The sequence below is a fragment of the Mauremys reevesii genome, linkage group 23 (genome assembly GCF_016161935.1).
Source record: "Mauremys reevesii isolate NIE-2019 linkage group 23, ASM1616193v1, whole genome shotgun sequence".
Lineage (NCBI taxonomy): Eukaryota > Metazoa > Chordata > Testudines > Geoemydidae > Mauremys > Mauremys reevesii.
The window spans coordinates 19,626,616-19,648,584 of record NC_052645.1 but is presented as its reverse complement, the minus strand read 5'-3'; the positions used below and the strand labels follow the sequence as shown (position 1 = coordinate 19,648,584).

At 52.6% G+C, this 21,969-nt stretch overlaps 2 protein-coding genes across 3 annotated transcripts in view; both read right to left on the bottom strand.

Annotated features, from left to right (window-relative positions):
• The window catches only part of LOC120389229 (gap junction beta-4 protein-like), a 94,244-nt gene that overhangs the window by 5,332 nt on the left and 66,943 nt on the right, over nucleotides 1-21,969 (bottom strand). The gene's annotated exons all lie outside the window — the stretch shown is intronic.
• On the bottom strand, nucleotides 1,530-5,843 carry LOC120389231 (gap junction beta-5 protein-like). Of its 2 annotated transcripts, none has more exons than XM_039511623.1 (2): nucleotides 5,767-5,843; nucleotides 1,530-2,785 (listed from the first exon to the last, which is right to left on the bottom strand). In XM_039511623.1, the coding sequence occupies exon 2, from the start codon at nucleotides 2,758-2,760 to the stop codon at nucleotides 1,915-1,917; it is 846 nt and encodes a 281-aa protein (XP_039367557.1). In that variant the 5' UTR covers nucleotides 2,761-2,785; nucleotides 5,767-5,843; the 3' UTR covers nucleotides 1,530-1,914. The 2 variants fall into 2 exon arrangements, with proteins under 2 accessions (XP_039367557.1, XP_039367558.1); XM_039511624.1 differs by lacking the exon at nucleotides 5,767-5,843 and adding an exon at nucleotides 5,572-5,700.

Genomic DNA, 21,969 nt, shown 5'->3' with positions numbered 1-21,969 from the left:
TGGGCTTTTAAAATATATGTATCATGTCCACACCATACGGCTTTGCAGAAGGTCACCAGTGATACATATGCTACCTTAGCTCTGTGAATATGGAATGAGTATAGAATTCCACCCTTTGGGGGAGGATCATCCCTGAAATGCTGCCATCTCTGGGGGGAACACAGCAGCCATCCAGTGCCGGTGACCTTAAATCATAAATTTCTTTTTAAGAGGAGGAGTGACGTATGTGAGAATTTAGGGCAGCAGGATGCAGTTTCCTGCTTCGGCTCTGTCATCACTAGCTACTCCCTGAAGGATGCTATGGGATGTTAGATGACAAATCACTCCGCAGGAAGAGGGTCACCCACACAGCTCCCCTTGCTCTGTCAACGAAAGGAGATGTTTGAACCTGACCCAAGGGAACAACTTCCTACCAAGGGATGTGGTGGATGCTCCACCCTGTGGAGTCTTTAAATCAAGACTGGATGCCTTTCTAAAAGATGGGCTCTAGTTCAATGGAAAGTGACGGGCTTGATGCTGGAATGGCTGGGTGGAATTCTCTGGCCTGTGTTACGCAGGAGGTCAGACGGGATGATCATAATGGCCTTGAAAAGCAGTGAATCTAGGAGATTTTTTTCTTTCCCCTTGACCGCCACCTTACCCCCCTCCCCCATCAGCAAAACTCTTTAATTCCCTGAGGGTGAACGGATTCCCCATCACCGACATTAGCAAGTGTTTAGTTTCCATGACTTGAATCTCTGGCAGGATGGATTATTGGGCATTTCCCGCAGATGGGAAAATGCTGCACTCTGTTCATTGGGAAGCCTCCTGTTCTTTCTAGAGTCTTCTGCTACCCCCAGTTGGTCCTGTTGGGTTAAGCAGAGCTGAAGGACTGTTCATGAAATGAGGCACTTTGGAGACCTCACCCTCCCTCTCCCAAGCAGGCTTGGAGAGAAAATACCCACTTGGCCTAGGCAGCCCCACCCCAGGAACATTCACGGCCAGGCCGGGTTTCTCCAACGTCCCCCTACCATTTGGCATGTCACTCGGGGACAGACAGAAGGGCCTGGCTCTGTTTCCACAGTGGCACTGGCTCTGTTGGCTGAGAAATTCTCACCGCCAGCTTGTTCCTTACATCCCACTCCTCTCTCTGAGGCTGGACCTTCTGACGGACGCCTGTAAAGTTAGGCTGGGCATGGAACAGGAAGACACAGGAGGGCACAATCCTGCATGATGTCTCACCACAGGAATTGCCAGGCCGGGTCAGAGCACGGGTTCTTTGAGCCCAGTGTCCTGTCTCCAGTAGCAGCCAGCAGCAGCTGCTGCAAGAACCCATCAAATCTCATACGTCTAAATCCCACAACTCTAGGCTTTGCATTAAGAATATGAGAACGGCCAGACCAGGTCAGACCAAAGGTCCATCCAGCCCAGTATCCTGTGTTCCGACAGTGGCCAATGCCAGGTGCCCCAGAGGGAATGAACACAACAGGGAATCATCAAGTGATCCATCCCCTGCCGCCCACTGCCAGCTTCAGGCAAACAGAGGCCAGGGACACCATCCCTGCCCAGCCTGGCTAATAGCCATTGATGGACCTATCATTTGAACCCTGTTATAGTCTTGGCCTTCACAACCTCCTCTGAACATTCCCCTTCCCCTTGCTTCTCTCCAGCCCGTGGTTCCTATAGAACTTCCCGCTGACTAGCAAGGCCATTCTTCTCTAAAGTGCCTGAGTCCACTTACTTCCACCAGACCAATGCAACGCAGGGGGAAGCACCCAATGTCCTTAACACCCGGGCGTGTGATGGGAGCAGAGCTGCCAGCAGAGGCCAGGTCTGATCTTGGCTCGTGACATCTAGGCATGGCCAACAAGGAGGGCTGGTCTCGAACGAGGGCCGTTCTGCACGGAGACAGCCTCCCCAAGTCTTTCCCTCTGCTTAGGAGATAACATCTTCTCCTATCTGGGAACTGGCTGTGTTTGGAGCCATGACTAGCTTGCAATCCGCCGCGTGGAAAACCTGCCCTCCCAGCTCGAAGCTGTCCTGCTCGCTGTGGGAGAGGGAGCAGTCCTTGTTATGAACGATGCTCCTGAACTGCCTGGTTTCCCTCCGGCTGCTCTTGCTTCTGGACAGCAGGGACTCGTGGCACCGTTTCCCCACCAGATAGCAGGCCTCCACCACGCTCAGCAGGATGCAGAGGCAGGCCGTGACCACCATGAAGAGGGTGAAGATGTTCTTCTCCGTGGGCCGGGAGATGAAGCAGTCCACGATGTTGGGGCACGGGGGGATCTCGCACTTCACCACGCTGGGGAGGGTGTAGTTCTTGTAGAACCGGTAGAAGATGTAGAGGAAAACCACGTCCACAGCAGCCTTAAAGACCAGGCTGAGCAAGTAGGTCCACCACAGCCCTCCCCGCTTCTTGCCGAGGTCGGGGTAGAGCCGGTGGCAGTTCTCGCCCACGACCTCCCGGTGCTTCTGCTCCCTGGCTTCCCGGTAGGCCACGTGCATGATCACCAGCAGGGACGGGCAGGTGACCAGGATGAGCTGCAGGGCCCAGAGGCGGATGTGGGAGACGGGGAAGAAGTGGTCGAAGCAGACATTGGAGCAGCCGGGCTGGCGCGTGTTGCAGTCGAAGTCCTTGTGGTCGTCGCTCCACACCCGCTCCGCCGCCACCACGTAGACCAGCACCCGGAAGATGAAGACCAGGGAGAGCCAGATGCGCCCGAAGGCCGTGGAGTACTTGTTCACCCCGCTCAGGAGCCCTTCGAAGACACCCCAGTTCATGGTCCGCGGCTCCCGTTAATTGGGTCTGCAAGGGGAAGAAATAAAGAGACACTGTTCAATATTCCAGGCTCCGGCTCTAAGCACATTCCCCTTCCAGGGCTGGGAAGAGAACTCAGGAGTCCTGCCTCCCAGTGCCGCCCCTACTGCTCTAACCACTTGTTCCCGCTCAGAGATGGGAATGCAACCCAGGTGTCCTGACTTCCAGTTCCACTCCTCCCCAGCTCTAGCCACTAGACCCCACTCCCCTCTAATAGCTGGGAATCTAACCCAGGACTCCTGCCTCTTGCTTCTCCCCACTGCCTGAACATCCCCCCCGAGCCAGGACCAGAACCCATGTGCTCATGTCACGCTGCACACAGACAAAGCAGCTTGTGACCCACTGGCCACAGACATGGCCCAGACTGTGATGCTGAGAGTGTCTACAGGGGACAGGGCAATCTTAGTGGGGTTTTATGACCGTCACTCAGCCCTGAGAGTAATTTTTTTTTTAACACATGGGCTAAAACTCCTCCCTAGCACTGGCCTATGCAGCACTTACAGGACTAGCTGCGGGAGAGATTTAAGTTGTGTCTAGGCCATGTACTGGCTCTCTGCAGCGGGGTGAAGTTACCCCTCAGGTCCTGCTGCCTTTTGGAAGCCCAGGCAAAGTTTGTTGGTGTCTGAAGTGACTGAGGAACCTAACCAGTCCCTAACATGTGACACTCCCAACCCTGTGAAGGTACAAATAGCAGAAGGAAGCACCACGTTTAAAGCAGGTAGGGTGATGCAAATCGGACACACCCCACCAAACGTGGCTGAGCTTGTAAGGGAAGTCTAGCTCTCGGGTAAGCACACAAATTGCAGTTTAGCGATGCCTGGTCCTCCCCTAAGAGAGGATCCTCTCCTAAACGCTGCTTCCTGAGAGGCAAAGGCAGGACAAGTGAGGAAAGAAAGTCCGTTCCCCCAAGGCGCCGGGATGGAAAATGGTGATTCATCTCCTGTCAGCCTGAGAAACGAGACGTATTGATTCATCCCAGGGTGAGCCTTCACCCACTTTCCTGCAGAAACGAATGGTGGATGGTGGCAGGCTGCAAGCCGATGGCTTCTGCAGAAGAAAGTGATGCAGGGACCTGGGGCAGGTGGGAGGATGGGTGGGAAAAGGCCGAGGGGCTGGAGCTGCAACCTCCATGGGAGGGACGTCAGCTGGGAGGTCAATTCCCCACCAGGTTCAGGCCTGGCAAGTAAGTCAGCGGTGTGGTTGACTTGACCTGAAATGCGATGACCTGGCCGGGCAAACCCGGTGAGACTGGGGCCAATGCCCTTTGGTGTGGGCCTCACAGGACCCCGCTGTGGGAAGGGATAAGGATGGATGGCGCATTCTGCACCCTTCGCCCATTATTTCGAATTGCAGTTGTGCCTAGAAGCCCCAGCCATCGGCTAGGACCCCACTGGTCTGGGCTCGTACCGCACCCGTGCAAACAGAGGGCCCATGCCCCAGAGAGCTCACAGCTGGAGCTCTGCCATCTCAGACTGATGGCGGAGGCCAACGTAGAAGAGGGCAATATCTAAACAGACTCTGTCACGGAGCTGCCCAGGCCAGTGGTGACCCCCTTCCCAGTCTGAACGGGGGCTGCTAATTCGAAGTCCCCTTCCACGTCCCTTCCTTTCTTGGTCACATCTCTAGCCACTGAGCAAAGCTGGGCGAGTCTTGTACTAGAATAAAAGATGGCCAGGAAGATGGGGTTAGATCTCCAGCCAGCGAGAAACCAAAACTCCTGATTTGCTCCAGAGACCATTCCCGGGTGCAGATTTTGGGGGTTTCAGAGCACAGTGGCTCTCCCCACCCATCTCTCTCTTAGGCCAGCCCCTCTTTACCAAGCTATTTGTTATTCACTTGCCTTGAGTTGCCAGGCATGGGCTCAGAAAACCACCCATAAAACAAGCTAAGGGATGAATCATATAATAGGTCTGCAGCTCTGATGCCAAAGGTCCTCTCCCATCACAGGAATCTGACCTGTGCTACAGTGGCAGAGCCAGGAACCAGATCTCCCATGCTGCCCTCCCTCCACCCCCCAGGCCAGGGCACTGTGCGTTTGGAGGGGAAGGCTCATTCCTCAGGCCTGACAAACAACTGGAGGTGGCACCTTGTGTACGCAAGGCACCAAAACAAAGTCTGGGCGGAAGGATGTTGCTAAACCTGGCTGCTGCATCCCACACAAGGTGGATGCTTGGCTAGCATGGAACAGCCTGGATATATACCAGGAGGCTGAGGAGGAGGAGGGTGGGACTGGGAAATCTAGAGTCACTCTCAGTACAGACACAAATCAAGAACCAGGAGGATTAGGAAAAGCTACACTAGGTTATAGAGGGAGGGGAAATGGACTGGTGGTTAGACCTGGTGGCCAGGAGACTTGACTTTTACTCCTGGCTTTGACCCAGAATCACTGTGTGTCTTGGACAAGTCACCAGACCTCTGTGCCTCAGTTTCCCCATCAGTAAATAAGGATGATATTCACCGTCCTTTGCCAAGCTCTTTGAGAGCAGCACACGTACAGTGCTACATGAATGCAAACTACGATTATTAATCAGCTACTCTGCCATAGAGGCACACTGACACACACAACACAGCCCCAACATGCACCCACAGCAAGTAACGCAGCATGCACGACACCCAACTCCAGGACACACGCTAGAGCCCATGGGGCTGATTCTGCCCTTGTTCAGGTATAAACCTGGAGTAACTGTCTCTCACTCCCCCTCTAGCTAGCTACAGAGCCAGGCACAAGACTAAACACATACGAAACGCACGCTGACACGCTTCATTGCAAATACCTAGGACCAGCCTGGGATGCTTTGCTTCACTCCGGTGTGCTGTGGGCATAAATCCCAGACAAACCGACAGCCCAAGTTCCTTTTTGTGCCCATGTGTCTGAGACACACGCCGCGGCTCCCAGACCTTCTCCAGCCCAGCAGCCTCCCTAGGTCCAGCTCCAAGCAGCTGCTCCTCCCCTGGCGAATGCCCCTTACCTGGTGGGAGGTCCCCTGCAGAGTCCTTAAGGGGATGCGGCGCACAAGGCAGAGCTTGCAGCACAATTCATCCCTGCACTTTCAGGAGCCAGGAGGAGTCATTTTCGGAGGGAAGCCCTCTTGGGGGCGGGTCTAGGAGTTAAGGTGGATTTCCAAGATGCCCATTGGCTGCCGGCTTGCAGGACTGCTGGAAAGAGAGGCTTGTCCCAATGGCATTTTTAGTCCCAGATCCTGCAAACTCTTAAGGTACCTGCTTAACTTTACTCGCCTGAGCAGCCCTGTTGGCGTCAATAGGATTGCTCAGGGCTGATCTTGGCGGGGGCCCTCCGGCCGGTCGTGTAAATAATGTAGGGCCCGGTGCCAGCAACTGGAGCATGCCGGCCATGAAGAATGACACATTCACTCCCATCCCCACAGGTCACAGGTGTAGCCTGTAGCAGATCCCTCAGAGGCCTGCAGTTTACACTAAACCACCCCTTCCGAAGACTGCATGGCCGGGGTATTCTGACCATGCAGTCCCCTCTCAGCCCTAGACACCTCCCCACCCGGGGCTCGGCAATGCCGCCTGCGGCTCTTTGCAAACAGCCATGGAGTTATTCAGCCGACACCTGGGTTCTTGCAAAACAAGGAAGTAAAGAAAATGAGCGCTGCAGCCATGCCAGCAACGGCCCCTTGTGGGGTCAGGTCTGACAGGGCAGCACAGCTGGCTGGGGGAGGCTCTTGCAGCCCAGCAGCGTAGGGACTGTGAATGCTGCCCCCCGCCCAACGCGCGCACGCAGCCCCAGGCGTAGGGGCCGGGGTGGGGGCAGGAGGAAGAGTCTCTATCACGTAGAGCCCTAGAGATTCCCTGCTGCAGCGTAGGGCCCGGGCAGCCTGATGCTGCCGTACGGTAGGGCCAGAATCCAGGCCACTTTTATGGGGCTTCTTTAAAGCCACCTTTGTGCCCCTAGTCCCCTGGGTTGTGCCTCCTGCGAGATGCCACCCACGCCCCTCTTCTGCCCCCGACACCAGGGCTGGGGCAGGGCTCGGGGAAGGACTTCAGGCAAGGGATATTCTCAAGTGGCCATTTCCATCCCGTCAGGTTGCCACCGTGGCATCAAGGGGCCTGAAGTGTAGCCGAGAATGAGTTTCAATCAGTCACTCTCCTAGGTCTCTCCAGATCAGGTTAGCTTCACCTCTCGAACAGGTGCCTTTTAGATCACATCCTCTAGCATGCCAGCAGTTGGTGGAGAATTTTCACCTCCCCCTTGTAATGAGTGACAATGGTTAATTATTTCTCATGGACGTCTCAGCAATGTCGGACTCCCCTCGCTACAACCGGGCATTAGCGTCTTTCCCTGCGCGCCGGGTTTTATCCCTTGCAGGGAAATATAATGACCGAGGCAGGAGCCCCAGGGGTTCAACCCTGTGGATGCACCGCTGCTAGCCACTAGGTGGTGGCGCAGCACTGCACTGGAGCGACACGGGCAACTGGCCCTGGGAGCCCGCAGCACGAGGTTTTTGGGTCTTCTTTTTATTCAGTTGTCTCCGGGGGGAATCACTTTAAGAGTCTTCTGCACTCCTCCCCCTCCCTTTTCTGACTCCCCAAGGAAGGAAGTTTCCCCGAAGTATTTTTAAAACCAAGAGATGCTGCAAGATTTGCAGATTCCCATTATACGAGGAGTCAAACGAGTGATGCTTTTTGTGTAATAGGCCTGACTGAAGTCACCAGGCCTGCAGGCTTTCTTTGCTCCTGTGAGGATGATGCTAACTGGGCCATTCTCTGCTGCGATGTTATTATCATCCTCTGCCATTTTTATATAACAGCTGTCACTTTGCAAGAGCTCCCAGAACACTTACAGATTTACAAACCGCGGGCTTGATTTTCCACCAAAGCTCAGCACCCAAAACTGGGGCTGGATTTTAGCTCTTTGGAAACTCTGGCCATCAGAGTCACAACGGGAGCTGGGAGGTGCTGAACATTTCTGCAGTTCTGGCCCCTGTTTTGGTGCCTATCAGGCAGCTGAGTTTTTTGGAAAAAGGGGCCCCAACTGCGGATGCTAAGTCCTAGATAATCTGGTGCCGAGTTCTTTGGAAAACCTGGTGTGTCTATGAATTACTTCTCCCATCCCTGAAATGCAGCCACTTCTGGTGTGGAACGCAGTGGCTGTTTAACAGCTACACACACAACAACATCACACAGGACGTAAAAACAGACGAATATACACAAGCGACTCATGTGGGAGGGGAGTTGGCTCAGGGACAGGGACACACCAATGTCATTTTTACTTTTGATCTAAATCCCACTGAACTAGCGAGAGACCAAATTAGGACCTTATTGTCTGAATCCCCTGAGACTTTGCTAGTGCTGCTAAAAATCCAATTCACCCTTTTGCAAAGCCCAAACCTGAGTTCCGTGGCCCATATCTGATGGGCCCCGAAAGCGTCAGAGGCGAAAGGCCATTGCAATACCCCACTGCAGCATGCTTAACCCTCTGCAACTCTGTCCCTGATTAATTCAATGCATATCCCTGGGCAGCAGTGCAAACCCAAAGGGGAGAAGCAGCAGGTAACCACAACAAAGGCATTTCATTCTTACGAATATATTACTACTCATCTGTACAATTTTGTAAAACATTAACCCTTTCACTCATGGAAGCAGCTTGTTGGCCAAAGGATATGATTCTCCCTTGGGTGCAAGAGGGTCCTGGGTTCAAATTGTGGACAAGTCCTCATAATGATGCTATGCCTTTGCAGCGGTGGGTCAGTGGTAGGTTTCTCATCTGCCATCCAGGAAGCCAGGGGTTCATTCCCACCTACTGCAGCAGTCTTAGATGATCTGTGGTCCCTTCCGGCTTTACAATCTATGTGAAGGAACCCCAAGAGCCCACGGGGCTGCTATCTTTCCTTGGGCATTTCAAAAGTAAGATTTAAAAGTATGATTTCCAGCCGCTTGCCCCACTGCAGAGCCAACCAGTGCAAACCAGCTCATGGTGGAAGAGCGCAGGGAGAGGGAAGAACTGGCAGCGATAAGGCGTCATTAAGCTGCCTGATCGTCTCCCTAATCAGGTGCCCTGCTAGGGGGGATGCAGGTAGGGCCTGGAATCATTTGAGTAGCGACTGCTGCTTTTCTTTGCAGTTCCATTGGGTTTTAAAAATGTGGAGAAAAATCTAAACTGCTGTAAATGACTGTGGTTTGGAGACAGCTCCGAGGAAGAGCTCTGCAATTTTAAATCAAAGGAGCTCATTTTTTCATATTACCGCGTTCAACAGCCATGACGGGAAGCAGGGGTGTGGCCTACAAACTCCAGCGCCCCCTGAACCGAAGAGCACACACAGATCCAAGCTCTGATCCGGATCTGAATTGCCACCGATTCCCAGCAGAGGGCTCTCCGATCCAGGTTTCCTTCCAGGATCACCTCTCATTGACAGGCAGTTCTGGGGTCTGACTTGAACAGAGGAAATAACTGGCTCCGTTTGCAGCTCTCTGGGTTTAACTTGCCTCTTTTGGGCAACCCCTGGCCAGCACAGAGAACCGACCCACTCCTGCTCCCATCTGCGCTGGCATCAAACTGAGGAGGAAGTGAGCACAGTTTTCCATATGGGGCCAGGCTGATACAGGGATGGAGCTGACGTGGTCCGACTCCCCCGGGTTTGCTCCAGTGTAACTCGTTTGACATCATCAGTGTCAATGCCAGGGAACCTTCTCCTCCGTGTCTTTCATCACAAAGAATCCCACAGGTCTTTGCAAACTATGGCTCAGCTAGAGGCCAACAGCCGCTGGGTATCACCGAGAGGGATTGACAAGTTGTAGAACTCTGCTTCTGGAGCCAGTTTTCTACCAGCCCTGGTGGACTTTAAAGCAGCCTCAGCCACACTCCCTTTGCTGGGGGACCTTCCAGCTGGGATGATCTAGCAGCTTTCTAGCCCCTTTGTGCCACCAGGCCAGTGCGAAGTGGGCCAGATGGCAGCAGAGAACCCTGCCCTGGAGCTGAAGGAATCGCCTCACAAGTGCAGCCACCTCTGGCTGTGAGCACAGAAGCTCTCTACCAGCATAACACAACAGCTGAAAGGAGAAAGAAAGTGGCATCCAGTTGAGGCGCAAAGGGGGATATAGAGAGGTAAGACATAACGATTGTTTGGAATTGGCCAGGACAGTGTGGTTCACGCCCCAAAGATCTTGTGGGGAAAAAAATGTTCGGGATTGTCAGCCACCCTGAGGAGTCCGAATCTTGGTTTTATGTCTCATCCAAAAACCAGCCGAGCCCCTGCTCTCTGGCACCAGTGGCTCAGCGTTGATTCAGCAGGAAGAGCGCCCCCTATGGAATCTCCAACACCACTGCCCATTGCACCAGGCCGGTCTCCCCATCCAACCACTAGCCAGGCATGAGTCTGCTTAGTTTGTGAACTCTGACAAGACACTCCCACCCAGGGGTATTTCTGTAAGTACAACGATTCCCCCGGATCTCACGTTTGCACCTTGCCGGCTTCCTAGCTGCTTCGTTTTACCTGCCTCTTGGCATTGCTGACCAAGACAAAGAAACTCGAGCAGGCAAGTTAAACAATGATCTAACCCAGCAGGCAATGGAAGCAGACCCTGTGCTTGGCCACAGCAGGACGAACGAGGAGCCTCATGGTAACTTCCTAGCACCTCTGGTTAATGTAGTTGTCAAGATGATTTCAGGCCTGATGCTGCCTCCCTAGCTCGTTAATTTGGCAAGTGCTCCTAGCAGCACTAAAAAAAGCCAAGGACCTTGATCTGGTAGGGGCAGGGCACTGCGGCGGGTGAGGGTGCGAAATGAGGGAACAAAAATCCCAGGATTATTTCAAACAGAGCCTGAACACACAGGCTGGGATACGGCCAGCAAGATGCCTGCCTGCAAAGCCTCCTGTCCCAGAGGCCAGCCTGGGTGTCCTTAGAACCTTAGATGATTCTGCTGCTTCTTTCCTTTCTTCTCCCTCCGTCCTTCTCTTGACGGTGCCTGACAGCTGGCCCAGTGGAAGGGAGCTGGGCTGTCAGGGATGATGGGCTTTTTTTTTTTTCCATCATCAGCAAATGACTCCAGGTGGAATACACCTTCCACCTCTCAGCAGACGTGCCTGACAGCAAGGTGTGTGCTTGGTGTTCCAAGGCGGGTTCCCCTGGGGGGCGGCTGGAGGCTGTAAGTGGGAGGACTGTGAAGACCCCCTCTGAGCCTCCCACCAGCACGTGCGCACACACACACGCACACACACACACACGCACGCACACACGCACACACACACACACACACACACGCACACACGCACACACACACACACGCACACACACGCACACACACCCCGCTTCGAAGACATGAAGAGCACAAGCAGATGACCATGCTGCTTTCCTTTTGCATTCCGCTGTTTGAAATTGTCATGAGTGAACCCAGAATGGAGATGCGCCCCGGACTGTCTGTCAGATACTCGGCAGAGAAGACTCTATAGCTATTATCTCTATCTACCCAGGTGCTGCTCTGCCAGCATTTCTCCCTTCTGAACCACAGACAGGGTTGAAAACCAACCAGCAAGAGCCGGAGCAGATGGTGCTGCAGGCGCCCAGCAGACGAAAGCTCCCTGCTGTCCGCTCTACCAACAGCACTTCCCCAGGCTCGCTGGTCACAGCTGAGCACCCGCCCCCCATCTTCACTGTGCACATCACAGGATCGAACGGTGAGAGCAGCACAGGCTGGGGCTAAAGGTCTGTCCTGGGGTATCAGCCTTTTATTACCTGAGAGCGTGTGAATGAACTGCAGGGCCATGACTGATCTCAGCTGGACAGGGGACTTGGTAATTCTAAGAGGTCATATTTCTATTTACCCCCATCCATCCCCATCCAGACCCACCCACCCATCCATCCATCCCCGTACACACCCCTTCATCTATCCATCTCCATACCCATCCATCCATCCCCGTACACACCCCTTCATCCATCCATCTCCATACCCATCCATCCCCGTACACACCCATCCATCCCCCTTTCTATCCATCCCCATACCACTCACTTACCTACTTATCCCTCATCACTGGCATTTTCGTGTATTGCAGCCTCTTAAAAAAGCAAACCTCTGCATTTTAGCTCACTGTGTAGAGGCTTCACACCAGAGGACAGGTCTATATGTGAGTGCGCACTACGTTTCTAGTGGCTGGAGTGCCCAGCTTGAGGCCTCGTGGTGAGCGGTGGAAGAGTCGGGGAGCAGGGTGGTCAGTTGAGGCGGTGCTTGGTTCCTCCTGGTGCAGTGGATTTTCCCTGGGCTCTAGGCGGTTCATGTGGGTGCTTTGCTACTGAGCACCACAGAGCTGGGCACAGAAGTCTCAGTGTGGTCACTTGTATTTCCAGAGACGTTTCTATGTAGCAACGCCACTGGAGATGGCAGTAACCACATAGTTAGTGCTTGGGAATAGCAGAAGATAGGAATTCCCACACTGGATCCGCCTGTGGGGGCACCTAGCCCAGTACCCAGGCAGTGGTTGGCAGCAGCTGCTTCAGTGAATGGTGCAAGAAATCCTGTTGTTCTGGGCTAACCTGCCCATCAGAGGAGTCTCTCTCTGACCCCTCAGCGACTGGTCGGACACCAACGGGGGCAGGATTTCATCCCAAATGTCTTTTTTTCTCCAATGGAGATTTTGTGTATTTAATCTTGCTGGCAAGGGAGCTTCCTATGGAGTCCCTGTAGTTGCATCAAGCCAAGTTCCTGTGCAGACGCTGGGCAGACTGTGAAAAAAAAACAACAGCATCTCCTTTAGAAGCTGCTCTGGGCTTGAGCCGAGTAAGGCTGCATCTACACACGACACCACGGCGCTGGGCAGAATACATGCAGCTACCCGCCCCAGTGAACAGCAAGCTGCAGCCACGTGTCAGTGAAAGGCTCTGGCAAGGGGGACGCAGCAGGGAAAGGCTTAGGGAACAAGGGCCAGATCCTCAGCTGGTGTAAATCTGATTGAAACCAATGACCCTATGCTGATTTACACCCACTGAGGATATAGCCCCCTTGACTTCAATGGAGCAACCCCTGATTTACACCCACATCAGTGGAGAATCAGGTCTATTGACTCAGCTGCTCTTGCCTGATAGAGCTACACTGTTAACATCAATGCGCTGTACTATGTCTTTGCTTACGGGAGTGGTAGCTCGTGATGGTGACCTGTGCAACCGTCACGCCTGTGGGGAGATCTGGGCTGCATCGTTCTGCATCTGGGCTGCGGCTGCAGGAGTGGGGACAACCAGAAAGTAAAGAGGAGCCTCTTTCCTCATTTCTGTCCACACTCATGAGCCATTCCATCAATCGCTACAACCGCTCCCTTCACTGCTGCCACCAGAACCCAGCGGGAGGTGTATTAATGGCATCACTTTATCTTCCCGTAACAAGCCCCGTTAGCACATTTGCACTGCAACATGAAATATTAATAACACTTTGCATTTATGTAGCATTGTTCATCCAAGAATCTCAGGTTGAAGTCCCAGCATGAATCACGTGAGGCTTCCGAATCCCCTAGGAGGTGGGTGAACATTATTATCCCCAAGTTTCTGATGGGTAAATTGAGGCACAGAATGAGTGAGTTATCCCACCAAGATAACCCACAGAAGAAGTCCTGAGCAGGACTAGAACTTATGGACCCAGTAGTTACACCTATGCAGAATGGGTGTAAAATGCTACCAGATCAGGATGGGAAGGTCCAATCCTCAGCTGGTGTAAATCAGAGTAGCTCCATTGGTTACAATCAGCCAGTCAGAAGAGAGCCGGGTAGCACTGACCTGTGCAACTAAGCACTCCGGCCAAGAGCAACACTATGATCCAAGGATGTGATGCCAATTTACACCAGCTACGGAACTGACCCATGGGGTTTTGCACTGACGTCAAACTGATATAAATGATAACACGTAGCGCAAGACAGAGCCATTCCCTTCCCTTGCAGATTTAGGAAGGACCTGGAGGGTGGTCCAGTGGCTTGGGTATTAGCCAGACACTCCAGTTCTATACCCTCAGCCCATGTCAGGCTCTGACTCAGGCTTGTGCTGCGGGGCTCAAAACAGCCACATAGACTCTTGATCTGGAGCCTAAGCCTGGAAACCTGGGTTCGGGTCTCAGAGTCCGGCCTCCAGCCTGAGCGCAGACATCTACACTGCTATATTCAGCCCTGCAGTGCAAGTCCTCCGTGCCCTTGTCAGCTGCCCTGGGCTCTGAGACTTCACTGGGGCAGATTTTTATTTTGCTGCGTAGATGTGCCCTTAGTCTCACTGGCCTGAGCTCCCCATTGGAAAAGGAAGGTAACCGCACTGGCCTGCCTCACTGGGGTGCCCTGGGGATAAATACGGGACCGACTGTGAAGTGCTGAGACACTGTCCTAAGCACAGGGCTGGAGTAACTGAGAATTAGTCCTGGTGGTTTTACATTCTGCAAAGGATTCTTGCCCACAGTATTCTTGCCAGCAAGTTAAAGAAGCATGGGCTGGATGAATGGACTATAAGGTGGATGGAAAGCTGGTTAGATCGTCGGGCTCAACAGGTTGTGATCAATGGCTCCAGGTCTAGTTGGCAGCCGGTATCAAGTGGAGTGCCGCAAGAGTCGGCCCTGGGGCCGGTTTTGTTCAATATCTTCATTAACGATCTGGAGGATGGTGTGGACTGCACCCTCAGCAAGTTTGCAGATGACACTAAATTGGGAGGAGTGGTAGATATGCTGGAGGGTAGGGATAGGATACAGAGGGACCTAGACAAATAAGAGGATTGGGCCAAAAGAAATCTGATGAGGTTCAACAAGGACAAGTGCAGAGTCCTGCATTTAGGACGGAAGAATCCCATGCACTGCTACAGACTAGGGACTGAGTGGCTAAATAGCAGTTCTGCAGAAAAGGACCTAGGGGTTACAGTGGATGAGAAGCTGGATATGAGTCAACAGTGTGCCCTTGTTGCCAAGAAGGCTAACGGCATTTTGGGCTGTATAAGTAGGGGCATTGCCAGCAGATCGTGAGAGGTGATCATTCCCCTCTATTTGGCATTGCTGAGGCCTCATCTGGAGTACTGTGTCCAGTTTTGGGCCCCACACTACAAAAAGGATGTGGAAACATTGGAAAGAGTCCAGCGGAGGGCAACAAAAATGATGAGGGAGCTGGAGCACATGACTTACGAGGAGAGGCTGACGGAACTGGGATTGTTTAGTCTGCAGAAGAGAAGAATGAGGGGGGATTTGATAGCTGCTTTCAGCTACCTGAAAGGGGGTTCCAAAGAGGATGGATCTAGACTGTTCTCAGTGGTGGCAGATGACAGAAGAAGGAGTAATGGTCTCAAGTTGCAGTGGGGGAGGTTTAGGTTGGATATTAGGAAACACTATTTCACTAGGAGGGTGGTGAAGCACTGGAATAGGTTCCCTAGGGAGGTGGTGGAATCTCCATCCTTAGAGGTTTTTAAATGCCCGGCTTGACAAAGCCCTGGCTGGGACGATTTAGTTGGGGATTGGTCCTGCTTTGAGCCGGGGGTTGGACTAGATTCCTCCTGAGGTCCCTTCCAACCCTGATATTCTATGATTGGAAGCCACTTCTGTTGCTAGGACTCTGACAATATTCCCATCTCTGTGGTGAGGCAGTGAGATATACATGATGGTAATGTGGGGACTGGAGGGAAGGACCCTTAACCAGACTGTTTTTTCTGGGATTGCTGACAGAGAAAGCACCGATGGTCCCAGGGACCATGGCTAGCAGTTTGGGATGGGATCAGGCTGGATCCAGTCTGTATCAAAGGTACCGAAGCTGGTACATCCCCTACCAGCCCTTCCCTTAATTCCCTTTTCCAGGTCTGCCTCCCGCTGGGACCCGTCTTCGATGCCAACGTAGACAGCTGCCCAGGAACCTTCTCCTCAGACAACTACCGCCGCTCTCGAGCCTGCGTGAGTGCCGGGCTGGAGCCAAGCGGCACATCGATGAAGTGGCGGTTGCCAATGAGCAAAAGACAACAGGCCCGCGCCTGCCACATCCAGGGGAGTTTGGGAAGAGCCAGAGGACCCTGCCAAGAGAGAAGCGGGTCTGGCTTTGGTCCTGGCCAGACGCCGACAGGCTAGCAGTTAATTACAACAGCCAATGGGAGCGGTTAGCACTGAGAACCTCTGACAATCAGGCCCAGGGTGTCTCAAGTTTCATTAGTGAGGTTTCTATAGTGCCCATGACCACAGACTACGGATTTAACTTCCCAACACCTGTGCTATGACGGATGGGAAATAGACTGTGGGAGCTGCTCCTAGTGGCAATGGCAGACAGGGAACGGAATCCAGATCTTTTGATTCCCAATCCAGTTCCTTTACAACAAGCCTGACCCTTCTCCCTAAACCAGGTACTCACAAATGGAGGCACTCCAAAAATCAGGGACCACTTTTCAAGTAGTTAGCCTTGACATCTGTGCCTCAGTTTACCCATATGTAAAGCACAGGCGATGACAATCCCAAACCTCAGCAAGTGGGTAAAGGGTGTGAGGATTACTTCAGGCCAGATTGTGAGCCTCTATCTCCCACTGTTGTGCCACTTCTCACCAGAGCAGCTCCACTGACTTCAATGGAATCGAGCAACTGCTCTCTGCTGGGGCGGAAAAAAAAAATCACAATCCCGTTTGCAAAGAGCTTTGAGATCCTCAGATGGAAGTTGCCATGGAAACACCAAAATGATGATGTTAGAGCAGCTTGTGTTTCGGCTGCAAAGTTTTTCAAGTTCTATGACTCTTATAAGTTGCATCGAAACTTCTTTTATTTTGAAAAAACGTCAAGTGTTTTTCACTGCAAGCCTGTCACTGGGTTCCAACCAGCTCGAGTGATTATTACTTCACGGATGGAGTGCAAATGGAAACTGCCCATTTCTCAGTGAGGAGAAGCCAGAGGCACTGCCAGGTGATATTTCAAGGCTTCTAAATCCCTGCGCCAACTGACCCTGCTATTTTGGCTGCCTAGTGCAAATGTGTTGCCTGTCTGTATTCTTTATAATTGATCCAGAAGCATTTCCACTTGGGGATACAATGTTTGCACCCCACAGAGCTGAGACAGTGACCTTGACTGCTGCACAATGCTTCACGTGTTGTGGCTAATTAAACTGTGGCAGCTGCAAAGTTACAACCTTGTTGTGCTGATCTACTTATCCAGCTGCCGTTCGTTATGAGCTGTGCCCTCCACGAGACAGAAAGAGGGCCAGATCCTCAGCTGGGGTAAATCGGCGTAGCTCCAGAGACTTCACATTGTGTGTGTGTCCATCGGTCTGTTTGTCCCCTCCAAGTGCCTGACTTCGCTGGGCCTGCAGATCTGGTCCCTAGTGTATTTGAAATACAGAATCACACAGTTCAGAGAATATCTGTGGAGCCGACATTCAGGGCCAGATCCTGACTTCCTTTCTTCTCCATAGGAGTTTGCCTAACAACTGAAGACCTGATCCAAAAAACTCAGAGGGTTGGAATCAGACCCTAAAAGGGTAACTCTGCACCACTGCATTCAATATCTACCCCCTTCACTCTCCACGCAGGGCTTTCTGGATCTCAGCACATCCACCTACCTTGGTGATGCACCTGCTGAGCTTTGGATTTCCTTTCATCCCACCCTTAGTCGCACCAACGGGCCCTGCACCGAGAGCAGAGCCCCACTGCAGTTGGGACCATACATACAGATAGTCAGAGACAGACAGGCTGTGCCCTAAAGAGCTTATCATTTAAGCGGCAAAAGGGAAACAGAGGCACAGAATAGAAAGTGACTTGCCCAATGCCCTCTGACAGAGCCAGGAATAGTAGGGTTTGCACCAGTTTATCTAGGATTCAGAATTGATAGGGTGGCCAACTATCTAATTGCACAAACTCAAACACCCTTGTTCCACCACCCTGTCCCACCCCTTCCCCAAGCCCCTGTCCCTCCATCACTTGCTCTCCCCCACCGTCACTCACTTGCACAGGGCTGGGGCAGGGAGTTTGGGTGTGGGAGGGGGCTCAGGGCTGGGGCAGGGGCTTGGGGTGCAGGAGGGGGTTTGAGGCATGGGCTCCAAGAGGGAGTTTGGTGTGGGAGGGGGCTGGGGCAGGGAGTTTGGGAGTGGGAGGGGGCTCCGGGCTGGGGCAGGGGCTTGGGGTGCAGGAGGGGGTTTGAGGCATGGGCTCCAAGAGGGAGTTTGGTGTGGGAGGGGGCTGGAGCAGGGAGTCTGCCTTAGCCCCGCTGTGCCGCCAGACTTTTAGCGGCCTAAAATCTCCTGGTTTGGCTTCAGTAACCTCTGCAAGATGGATCCCGATTCCGGGAGACTCCCGGCCAAACATGGAGGGTTGGCAACCCTAGGAATTGGCTCAGGTAAGCTGGTGCGGCTTTCCCAGCATAGCCAAGGCCTCAGTGCAGAGAGCCAGGCGCGGTGCGTCACCTTGCTGGTGCCAACATGCAGTTTCTGCTCTCACTGGCAAGGCGTGGTGGAATCCAGGCCCTAATGTGGTACATTGAGATGCTAGTGAGAGAAGGGGTGACTTGGGGTCTTGTGCATACAGAAGGGAGCAAATCCCTAGTCCCCTCCATCCCAAAATATAGGGCTAAATTGACTCCTGGGTGCAAGGAAAATCCTCCCGGAGGGGAGATTGTGACAGCAGAAAGGGAAAAGCCCTGCAAACTAGTATGACCCCAAAAGACATGCAGCACAGGGAGCGAGTCCCGTCAGACATACAGAACATTTCCCCCTGCCGGTGCAGGCAGGGGTCTGGCCCAGAGCCTACAATTATCCCTCTCCCCTCATTGGAGCTGTGATCCACTCAAGCGCCCCACGGTTATCTGCAAAGCTGTTTAGTAGCTAAGCATCTCGGCGAAGGGCAGCACCAGGGAATTAGTGAGCTGTTGAGTGTGGCCAGTTTCCCAAGGCACCCCTGGAAATCGCTGGCTGCTTTGCATGGCTGTGTAATCTCTTGCTTCAAGTAACAGGGCTAATTACTTCCTCTTTTGCATCTTTACTCCCCCTTCCCTCAACACTTCTGAATTTCCACCACTGCAGGTGGAGTGAGAGCAATCCACGAGCTGGGACGTAAGGGCTGTTTTATTTCTAACCATCGCTGCGCTCTAACGGGGCACTCGTGTAAAAAACTGTGCGTGGGAGTGGAAAGTGCAACACGGGTTGGGATCACTTTGCAGAGGGCTTGTGGGAAAGGGGAAGTGACGAGATGGAACCAGAGTGTTACAAGGGAAGAGCTGAAAGGCACGGACGGGTCGTCTACTCCGCCATTCCCTGCACCTCTTGTAGCCACTGACACCAGTGCAAAGTGGGAGTGAGGTGCCACCATTCCGATTCGCTAGTGTTTCACACTCACTTTGCACTGGGTGCGGGCAATGGAGACTCAGGCCCTGAAGCGTTACTACTTGAGCTGTCAGGAACCAGCATTTCATGCTATATAAATATGATATTAAAATAACATTTTCATAAAATTAGTCAAAACGTTTCAACTTTTTCCTGCAAACCGCCCCCCCGCCCCGTCAAACTGCCACGTTCCCACATAACTGTTGCGTTGAAAATGTTCTGAGCATCTCCACTGCCTGCAGCCCCCTCCCCACTCTTGTCCAGGGGGCCGCAGGTCCCTGGGCACTGCCGGCCACACGCTGGAGGATGTTTCACCTTTGAGAAAAGAATCCAGCTTTTAAACCGTCCCCCTTCAGTGCGCCGATCCCACTGTCCCATAGGCCACAGAGCTCCAACACCACTGAGACAGAGCCTCCTCCATGAGCTGGAGCCAGTGAGTCCAACTGAGACAGACTCCTGGTCAGACACCCTCCTCAGGGGCCAACGCAGCGCGGCAAAGATTTGCGGTGATACCAGGCAGCCTTTTCCAAACAGAGCAGGGTTCCCTGGAACTCAGCATTGGGAAGTGCCTGGGTTAGCACAGAGAAGCAAAGTGGACATAGTCCACCAGGCCAAACCAGTGCCCCACCCAGCCAAGCTGTCGTGGGATCCATTTGTGTCCCCAGTGAGAACAGCTAAGTCCGTCCAAAGGCCAGCTCTTAGCCCAGCCACTTGGCCCCTTTCCACCCACAGATTTCCTCTGGCAGAGCCCCCTGAAGTCACATGTTCCACCTGCTGGAGTCCTTAGGGCTCCCACTGTTTTTCAGATCCTCCATTGGTGTGGGTCCGTTTCAAAGGCAGCCCTTTAACGACCCATTCATTCCCGCCCAGACAGTTCTGTAACCCACTGCCTGTCTCCTGCTCTGGTTCAGGATCATTCTACCTCTTTCGCACTCACTGGGCAGCAATCCCAAGTCATGCAAGTCACTGCCACGCAAATCATTCAGAAAATTCCCACGTCGTCACTCCAAGAGAATGAAAGACAGAGAAAGCCCAGAGAGGAGGGAGAGAGAGAAAAAGGGTCTGATTGAATCCAGAATCAAAGCAGCAGGGATAGATCTGGAGTAATGCAACTACCTACGTGTTCTATTGTATTTTCCTCTTTCGCACTATCCATCAACAACGTTTTTGTATCAAAGGAGACGGCAGGGACTGCTGGCCTGCCAGGTCAGAGATGCTTTGAGCACTGCGTTCTTGCCACAGCTTTCCCCCAGGTGGGCTTGGATTGGGGTTTCTTCCCTGGCTGCTCCGGCAGAAGGAAGGAAATCATGGAGGGGGTGTAGATTTATTATTAGTTATTATTGCAGGCGAGTTGGCAGGCAATCTGAGAGTGATGAAAAGGGCATCCTTCATCTCCATTATGGCACAGAGAGTTTGGCTTAAATCATAGCGCTGACCTCTGGAACAAAGCGCTGGCCTCGCCGTTAGACAAACCAATCACTTCATGCTACGCTTTTGTTTGATTGCAAAGTGTTAGCCCCGATATGCTGGGCAAATGCGCTGCAGTTCAGAGTCAGAGAGCCCCTGCAGGAAACTTTACAGCTATCCATTGTTTCAGCGACCAGTGAGCGCTGCTAGAATATTCTCTAACATGTAGGATAAGAAATGGGAACGGAGATGAGGCTGTCATTCACTGCAAGGGGGGGCAGGTTGCTGACGTATTTCTGAAGGGCTGCGCTACAAGAGTGCTCGACGAGAGAGAGGTCTGTGGAAGTGTAGTTGGTTAATAAATACAGTGCCAATAGATGGGGCTGGAGAAGATGCCACATTGCTCTTGGGTTTTGCAGGACCAGGACAACTTCCCATCATTGTGCACTGCAAATGGCTTCTTCTGTGCATCTAACTGGCAACAGCATCCCATGAGAACTAGTCCAGCATACATTCATCTGGTAGCCCTCATCAGCACTAAGAAGCTATGGTAAAGGATGCTAGCTCCATTAGTCGCTGAGCAGTTTGATTTCACCCAGAAGAGGGCCCTGATCCACACACATGCTACAAGATTTTACCCTTAAATATTATGTTACTTGCCCTTTAAGGTCCTGGTCCAGCACCTCTCACGCGCAAATGGTCAAAATGCCAGTTCAGATGTCCAGTGAGTTAATCATATTAAACCAGGTCCCCAGTGGGGGTAAGTCAGCAGAGCTCCATTGCAAGCCATGGGCCAGATCCTTACATTGTCACAGAGCCACTGAAATGAATGGAGCGCTGATGATTTACACCATCTGCTGGAAAATACAAATGAACAGTTCTGGGGCAGGGAATGGGAGGTCTTGGAGACAGTCTAGGAAGCAAGTGTTGATGGACTCGCTATCGCTAAAGATCACGATGCAGCATGATCTGGACAGTCACGGCCTTGTCATTGGAGCCACCTCTCTTGCGGGATGTGAAGAAGAGGAGCAGGAAATGCCATGGCCAGGTATGGCTGACGGTCTCCTTCAGAGTTACCGTGGGCCCACAAGGCCATCTGTAAATTCTCATCCCAAGCCAGCTCCCAGGGAAGGGAACGTGGGAGTTTACACTTAAAGGAAAGGTAGGATGATGGGAGAAGGTGTTGCCCTATATATTAAACACTTGGACTGAGGCTGAGAGCAACAAAAATGTTTAAACGTCTAGAAAACACGACCTATGAGGGAAGACTGAAAAAACTGGGTTTGTTTAGTCTGAAGAAGAGAAGAAAGTGGGAGGGACGTGATCACAGTTTTCAAGTACATAAAAGATTGTTACAAGGAGGAGGGAGAAGAATTGTTCTTCTTAACCTCTGAGGACAGGACAAGAAGCAATGGGCTTAAATTGCAGCAAGGGCGGTTTAGCTTGGACATTAGGAAAAACTTCCTAACTGTCAAGAGTGGTTAAGCGCTGGAATAAATTACCTAGGGAGGTGGTGGAATC

Bases quoted from the DNA above. Each gene is read 5' to 3' on its own strand.
- LOC120389231 (XM_039511623.1), bottom strand. From the start codon at position 2,760: ATGAACTGGGGTGTCTTCGAAGGGCTCCTGAGCGGGGTGAACAAGTAC.